At 39.3% G+C, this 7,939-nt stretch overlaps 1 protein-coding gene across 1 annotated transcript; it reads right to left on the reverse strand.

Moving 5' to 3' along the window:
* Window positions 1–1,198: 1,198 nt before the first annotated feature.
* On the reverse strand, window positions 1,199–7,715 carry LOC122911244 (SLA class II histocompatibility antigen, DQ haplotype D alpha chain-like). Its single transcript, XM_044255740.1, has 5 exons — window positions 7,557–7,715; window positions 2,856–3,104; window positions 2,124–2,405; window positions 1,723–1,897; window positions 1,199–1,548 (listed from the first exon to the last, which is right to left on the reverse strand). Exons 1-4 carry the CDS (start codon window positions 7,636–7,638, stop codon window positions 1,743–1,745), a joined length of 768 nt encoding a protein of 255 aa, XP_044111675.1. The 5' UTR covers window positions 7,639–7,715; the 3' UTR covers window positions 1,199–1,548; window positions 1,723–1,742.
* Window positions 7,716–7,939: the final 224 nt, after the last annotated feature.

Below are 7,939 nucleotides of genomic sequence, written 5' to 3' on the forward strand. Positions count from 1 at the left end.
ATCTAAAATAAAATGACTTCTTAGAAACACAACATTGCCATTACCACATCTAAAATTAGATAATTTCTTAATACAGCCATTGCTCAATTTTTGTGTCTCATAAGAAGTTTTTAACAGTTGTTTTGTTTGAACATGCTCCCAAAACTAACATTTGATTGATATGTCTTCGTTTTTTTATGTGAATATTCTCTGTTCTCTATTTTTACATGCAAATTATTTGCTGAAAAATGATTTTCTAATTATTTACTTACTAAATAGTATAATATTGATATTAAATATTAATAAAGTCACATTATGCACAAGATCAGAAATAATTCAAAGAACTTATAATTTTTAAAGAATCGTATAATTTACTATCATGAGTTCTGATACCTAATTTTATGTACAGTAATATAACTTGGTTATCTTCACTTTAACTTTTAGCTGATAAAATGAAATGATTGCTCATTTTAGAATTAATTTCATTTTAAAATTACATGAAGACTTTATGAATGAATTCCCTTAATAAAACACAACTTCCATTAAATTTGTTTTCCTCAGTATTTCATTGGGAAGAGGTCTGAGTAGGTCAGCATTTATGTATTCTTGGAACACCATTCATGTGATTCAATATAACCCTTGTATTACATAACACATACTCTCACACACATACCCCATACCCAAATTTGGTTCTTCTAACATATTCACCTTATGGTCTTATTCTAATGCTCTCCTAACTGACATCCATTTCTTTTCCTGCCTAAAGAATTCTTATCTTCTCATGGGTGAGGAAAGGAGAGGAAAGCTTCTCCTATTGCCATTCATTCTTTACGAATTGAAATTTTGAAGTTTTGGAAAACAATTTTGACTTTCAGTATATTTGAAATTCAAAATTCCTTTATCCTAACTTACTTCTCCATCTTAACTTTGTAATAAAGTACTAAAATGAGTAGGAACTTATTTCTTCATTTTTGCATTTCTTCTATACCAAATCTATAGCAAAGACAAAGGGCTTAGATTACTTTCACTAATGTCTGAATTAGGGGGAGTGGTAATGTCCTAGTGTGGGAATAAGAAGAAAGAAATATTAACATCAGCTAAAATATCAAGATATTATTAGTCTATATTTGCTTGCTCCTCTGTTACTGGACATGAAACATAATATGGAAAATGAGAATAAGTGGCAATAAGCATAAGGGACCAGAGTACTAGTCAGTTCTGAGATGAAAGAAAGGAAAATTTTATTAGAAGACTTCATAAAGGGAAATTTATTATTTCCATGGGAGTTCTGGATCAGGGTTACAAAGAATCAGGTAACTGGGTGGAATATCCCAGAGATCTCACAGTAAGTAAAAACTGAGAAAAGAAAAAAAAAATCAGCCATTCAAGGTGCAGAATTCCAAAGGATATGTGAGCTCTCAGAGGATGTAGCTGGACCTTAAATCCTAGAGAAGAGGTGAGAGGGGTAACGTTGGACAGAGAAGGAATATGACGAACTCAGCCAGGCAATAGTGCTAGGTCACCTATCAAGTCCACTCTTCTGCTCTGGTCAGTGGGCATGCGGTGCTCCTACAATAGGACAGACATGACATGGTTGATCCCTGGGGGCTCCTGTGCTGTCATCATGCCCTCCCCCAGACTCCTACAACCTTTCAACCGTATCTGTGTCCACAAATTCCTCCCAGTTTCCTTCCTCCTGTGCTGTGTCTCCAGCTCTCAGCTCTGACAAATCCGAACGCTTACCTTCCTTCCTAGGGTGCGGCTCACAAGGGTCCTTGATGTCTGGAAGCACCACTTGAGCGCAGGCCTTGGATAATGAAGACGGTGCCCACCACAATGCCCACAAGGCCCACAGACAACCCCAGGGCACAGACCACTGTCTCTGTCAGCTCTGACATAGGGGCTGGAATTTCAGGTTCTGTGAAAATGAGGTTGTGGATATCAGAAGACAGAGTGTGTGGGGTGGAGCGGGAGGGATGGTTTTTGTTCTAGGAGGACTCAGGGCACTATGGTTAAGGTAGAGGGTAAAGTCTATTATTTGAAACCTTTGAAGTGTGGAAAACATGAGATTCACAGACTCAAAGGCAGGATATTCTGAACCTGATAGAGAAAGAAGGTGCCAAGGGGGTGGAATTCATACATACCCCAGTGTTTCAGAAGTGGTTCATCCAGGCCCCAGTGCTCCACCTTGCAGTCATAAATATCATCAGCAGAAGGGAGGAAGGTGAGGTAACTGAACTTTAGGAAAGAATGATCCTTCCTGGCGATGAATCTGGTTTCAGAAACACCTTCTGTGACTGAGTGCCTGTTCTTCAACCACGTGACATTGATCACAGGAGGAAAGATGTTGTCCACAAGACAGATGAGGGTGTTGGGCTGACCCAGACTCACAGGAGACTTGGGAAACACTGTCACCTCAGGAACCTCTGTGGTAAGGAAGCAGCACTGATATGAATTGCAAAGAGCTCTGCCCTGAGGTTCTGCACCGTGTCCTGCAAGAGCCCGTCTACCAACAGTTCCCTATCCGATGGCAGAAGAGTTATTACTTACCTTCTGCTTGGGAAATGTTATCTACACACTGCCTGTACTTTATGCTCATGCCCTTCCCCCTGTGGATGTGCTTATTAAAGTGGCAGATCTACAGGACTTCTCTTTGAGGGGTTCAAGGAACACGGTATGGGAGTTAGGGTCCTTGTATAACATGACAATATTTCAGCTCTGAGATGGCAGAGAATGAGTGTTCGGTAATTATTATGAGAAATCTGGGGAGAGATCCTTGGAAAGCAGTCAAGGGTATCTATCATAGGGAAGAAGGGAATGAGACCTGATATGTAGGGATAAATTCAGTAAAGAGAGGCAGAGTGGTGGACCCTTACCATTGGTAGCAGCGGTATAGTTGGACCGTTTAGTCAGGATGTTCAAGTTTTGTTTTGCTATTGCCAAGTTTCTCAGTGAACCTTGTGGGTCAAAACTTGCAAATGTACTAAACACAGGCAGCCGCCAGACAGTTTCCTTCTTCTCCAAGTCCACATAGAATTCCTCATCTCCATCAAATTCTTGAGTGGACTGGCCAGAGGGACCATAGGACTGGTAGACGTCTATGTTATAGGAACCAACATGGTCAGCTGATGAGATAGTGACGAGCAAGAAAAAAACAGAGGGAGAAAGAACCTTATTAAATTGAGTGACAGAAGAAACTAAACTGGTTTTCAAATATTGTGGGCTTTGTCTTTGGTACTGTGTGTTTTTTTTTTCTTTCAAGATTTATTTGTGTTTTTGAGAGAGAGTACAAGTCGGGGAAGGGGCAAAGGGAGAGAGTCTCCAGCAGACTCCACACTGAGCACAGAGCCCCATGCCAGGCTGTGTCTCAAGACCTGTGAGATCATGACCTGAACAAGATTCAGTCTTTCAAGGGACTGCGCCACCTGTGCGCCCCCTTTGGCACAGTCTTTAGGCAAATTTTTCTGCTCCCTTTCCCTCAGGGTTGGTAGATGTACAGTTAGAATACAGCTGATTTTCCACTGTCATGAGGCTCCATGAGGACAGAATTTCAACAGCCTTGTTACTGCTATTCCCTGTGTGGTTAGCTTAGCCTCTGGCACACCCAGGTGTGCCATTTACGTTAAACATAGTGAAATTAAAAAAGGAATGAACAAATCATCATGTTCTTAGCTTCCTTTCTCAGAGATTGAGTTTACCTCCCTCTGCTTCATAAGTTTTATCTCTTACTTAATTCTTTCATCAGTTAATAACAAATACATTTGGATTCCTCTTCCCCTCAGGACTGGTTCAGAACAGAACATTTTCTACACAGGCCTTCCTTCCTTCCTTCCTTCCTTCTCTCCTTCCTCCTCGTCTTCCTTCTTCTTGTCTTTCCAAGAAGAGCACGCAGGACCGTATTGTTTTACAAGAGTTTCTTCTAAATATTGTAGGATATGAGAGTATGACAAGGTCAGTGACAATACTACAAAGTATATAAAAAATAAACAATGCTCCTAAGGTCTCTGTTTTGTTAACAGTAGTAATCCTTAGAGGAGAGCACTTGATTTTATCAAGAGATACAAAATGAAAGCTATATTGGATTTTAGATTTCTGTCACACCGCACTGCTCTTCCCCACCACGGCTTAGAGGATGTTACTAAACCTCTCCCCTTATTCTGATGCAACATTTCTGTCTATTGAGAGCTCCAGGTAAACTATGGCCCTTTTTCTCAAATGGATAATGTACTTGTGTGAGGACACCCAAGTAGAATGGCAGCAGTAGGATTCTATCCAATGAGCCTACCTGGACAATTTTGTGAAGAAATACATGTGTGTTTTTGTTTGTTTGTTTGTTTTAAAATCACTTCCTCTTTATGTTCTTCCTCATTTACTGAACATCATTGGGATGTCAGACATCATGAGGAGGAGGGATCAAGGAGCTTATTGCTGGTGAGAGAGTTGCATAAGTACAGGAACAAAGACAGGAAGCTGTGGTGAGTCCTGGAAGGGAACCGCAGCAGTCTTATGGTCCCACTTCCTCTGCAAATACCTCAGCTACCCAGTCAGACCAAAGTATATTATTCCTTCATGTTCCTTGGTCTTTGCAGGGGCCTTTCTCCTTGAAACAAAGTTATCTTTACAGATTTCCTGGATATCTCCATTTTTTCCCTTAAGTTTCCTCTTGCTTACCAACATTTTAGCTAAGTTCTCTCACTGAACATGTTTTTGACCACATTATACCCTCCAGCACCTCCATCCCAGTGTCTTGCTCCCCAATTTTTCTATACCTCATCCAACTCACTCTCTTCCCTGCCAAGTATGGTCCACTTGGTTGATTATTTAAAAGGACCTCAACAAACCCTTTATAAACTCTATCTTTTATCCTTGACTGTTTTCCAAACATGAATATATGCAACTGTTGTTTTCATCTGGTACTTGTCCTGGGTAGCCAACTGTTGATGAATATCACATTATGGGGCCAACTAGAAGCAACTTTTATATTTTCAACTTGCTCCTGCACCAAGGGACAGATAACATGTCTTTTCATCATTGAATCCCCAAAATTTATCTCTATGTGTGCTGAAAAGTGTGTATTGAATGTCATTTGCTGTTCTCAAGGATCATAGAAATTGGGGGAGTCAAAGCTGGGAGGCATAAAGGTGGACCATATGGAGGATAGAAGCAGCAGTGACCAAGGCTGTATTATGACTTGTGAGCCTAAGTGCTATTCCTTTCATGGGACCATTTTTTCATAAAAATATTAAGAATCGTATTTGTGACTGTATCAGTACAAAAACAAATATAATACAGGTTATATTAAAAATTAAAATATTTTCTTCTACTCTAAAAGTTCATTTTTTTTCTTCTTACTTTAAAAGAAATTAAAACATTTTCATGGTGCTCTATGAGCATCACCCTTGGTGATGTGCTTGGTACTGTGCTTACCTAATGGATAAGATGAGTCTGACTAGGGTGCTCTGGTGTGATGCTGAAAAAAGGAATTGGACATTCTCTGGAGAAACAAGTGAAACTTCCACCACCAAATGAAAATTAGAATGGGAGTAGTCATGGTTAGCAAAGTTGGTGAAAATTAGAGTATACCCCATTTCACATCCCCTCTTAACTATTTAGTTTTTCTACTTTTGTTTTTCCAAAACCATTCTTCATGTCATTAAACAACAATAAAAAGGACCAGGAATAGACTCTGGAAGCAAAAGATTATAAAGGAATGGCTGAAGAGAGGGTGGGAAGAGGTAGGCAATAAAGGCAGGGGGCTGGAGGGATTAAATAATTAATGTGTGTTTGCTTTGTTTTCCTTTTAAGGATCTCCATTAGCTAGAAAGCAAGACATGTCATTTGAATTGACAATTTGAGAACAATGCATTTTAATTTTTATATTATATTATATTTATTATTTATATTATATTATTTTAATTTTTAATAAAATAATTTAAGTTCATCATAAAGTTCTCAATTTTAAAATAAAAATAAAGATATTCTCTAGTTTGGAAAGTACAGAATTCCATAATTCCATAATTATGGAAGCAGCCCATGTGTCCATTGATAGATATTTGGATCAATGGATAGATAAATGGATAAAGAAGATTTGGTATATATATATATATTGTTCAGCTATATAAATACTGAAATTTTGCCATTTGCTACAATATGGTAGGAGCTAGAGAGTGTAATGCTAAGTGAAATAATCAGAGAAAGATAAATATCATATAATTTCATTCATATGTGGAATTTAAGAAACAAAACTAATGAACAAGTAAAAAGGTAAATAAAAAGAATAACAGAGTCTTAACTTTAGGGAAAAAACTGATGGTTACCAGAGTTTAGGTGTGGGGGGCAGTTAAAAAAGGAGGGGCGCCTGGTGGCTCAGTCATTAAGCATCTGCTTTGGTTCAGGTCATGATCCCAGAGTCCTGGGATCAAGCCCCACATCGAGGCCCACATTGGGTTCCCTGCTCAGTGGGAAACCTGCTTCTCCCTCTCCCACTCCCCTTGCTTGTGTTCCCTCTCTCGCTGTATCTCTGTAAAATAAATAAAATCTTTTAAAAAACAAACAAACAGGTGAAAGGGATTAAAAGTACACTTATCTAGGTGAGCACCGAGTAAGGTATAGAATGATGAGTCACTATACTGTACAACCAAAAGTAAAATAACCCTGTATGTTAAGTATCCTGGAATTAAAATTTAAAAAATTATTAAGCCACACCTGTAATAGTAACAATTAAGAAACAAGAGGGATCATTGACATTTCTATGTCTTCATCATTGGAAAAGCATTTCTAAATACATATTTGATTTGATTATTTGTGAAGTGACATATATGAGGTCATGTGGTAGACTGGTCTAAAGGTATTCAGCTGGGCTTGTTTAGTCACTGCCCCCATGCCAGTTCCTGGCATGAAAATGTGTAAATCTGAGACAAAGAAGAGGACACACTTCTTTATATCTACATAGTATATACATAATTCACGGAACTCTTTACCCAAAGTGAGACTACAGAAGAAACATATAAAAAGCTGGGGTGCCTCAGTGGCTCAGTCATTAAGCATTCCTTTGGCTCAGGTCATGATCTCAAGGTCCTGGGATCCAGCCCCACATCCAACTCCCTGTTCATCAGGAAGCCTGCTTCTCCCTCTCCCACTTGCCCTCTCTTGCTGTCTATTTTCCTGTCAAATAAGTAAATAAAATATTTTCTTTTTTTTTTAAAGAAACATAAAAAGCTTCAAAATGTTGTTTAGAAACATTTGAGAGCAATAGTTCATGAATTTTTAGTAACAAAACATCCACTCGTGGAAACATCTTTAATCTCTGAGGCAACCATAAATGAATGTTATTGAGCCCTGCAGGCTATATTCACTGGATCTGATATTAGAAAGGATGAAATCTGCAACAGCACAGGTAGCAGAGAGAGTGGGTTGGGTCTCTAGTTCCCTGAAGGAGGAGTGACCATAATTTTTAGATCTGTTTAATATTGAGAACACCTTTGAGGAGCCTCTGCTATTTCTATGCCAATCTCCATTTTTCCCCCTTCCAACTTTTTCGCAAGTCTAGTCCCCACATCCCTCAGCTGTGCACTCACCCACAATGTCTTCACTGCCACCAGGGCTCATTATGGTGGTCAGGGCAAGAGTCCCCAGAATCAGAACTCTGCTTAGGGTCATCCTTTTCTCAATGTGGTCTCCTCAGTGGTCCTTCTGAGTTGCAGAGCAGCGGTAAGGACCCAACTGATAAGGGAATCTAAAGACAACAAACCAAACCCTGCCAGGTTAGGTTCTGGCCAATCAGAAAAATCCCCTCTGATGACACTTCTGTTGCTAGTTGAAGAGCTTGTACTAAGAGCCAAGAAGGGTTTGGGAAATCCCCTTGTTCTGATGTAGCCTCCTGGGAATATTCTCTAGGAAAGGAGGGAGGGTCTTAAATCAGAATCTTCTTATGTGTGTGTGTACTTGTTGGTGGTGAGAG

Source organism: Neovison vison, chromosome 1 (genome assembly GCF_020171115.1).
Source record: "Neovison vison isolate M4711 chromosome 1, ASM_NN_V1, whole genome shotgun sequence".
NCBI lineage: Eukaryota > Metazoa > Chordata > Mammalia > Carnivora > Mustelidae > Neogale > Neogale vison.

Excerpts from the sequence above, each read along its gene's own strand:
- LOC122911244 (XM_044255740.1), bottom strand. The coding sequence starts at position 7,638 with ATGACCCTAAGCAGAGTTCTGATTCTGGGGACTCTTGCCCTGACCACC. Across the intron at positions 3,105-7,556 it reads TGGCAGTGAAGACATTGTGG|CTGACCATGTTGGTTCCTAT; the intron begins GTGAGTGCACAG and ends CTATCTCATCAG. Across the intron at positions 2,406-2,855 it reads CTATACCGCTGCTACCAATG|AGGTTCCTGAGGTGACAGTG; the intron begins GTAAGGGTCCAC and ends TCCTTACCACAG.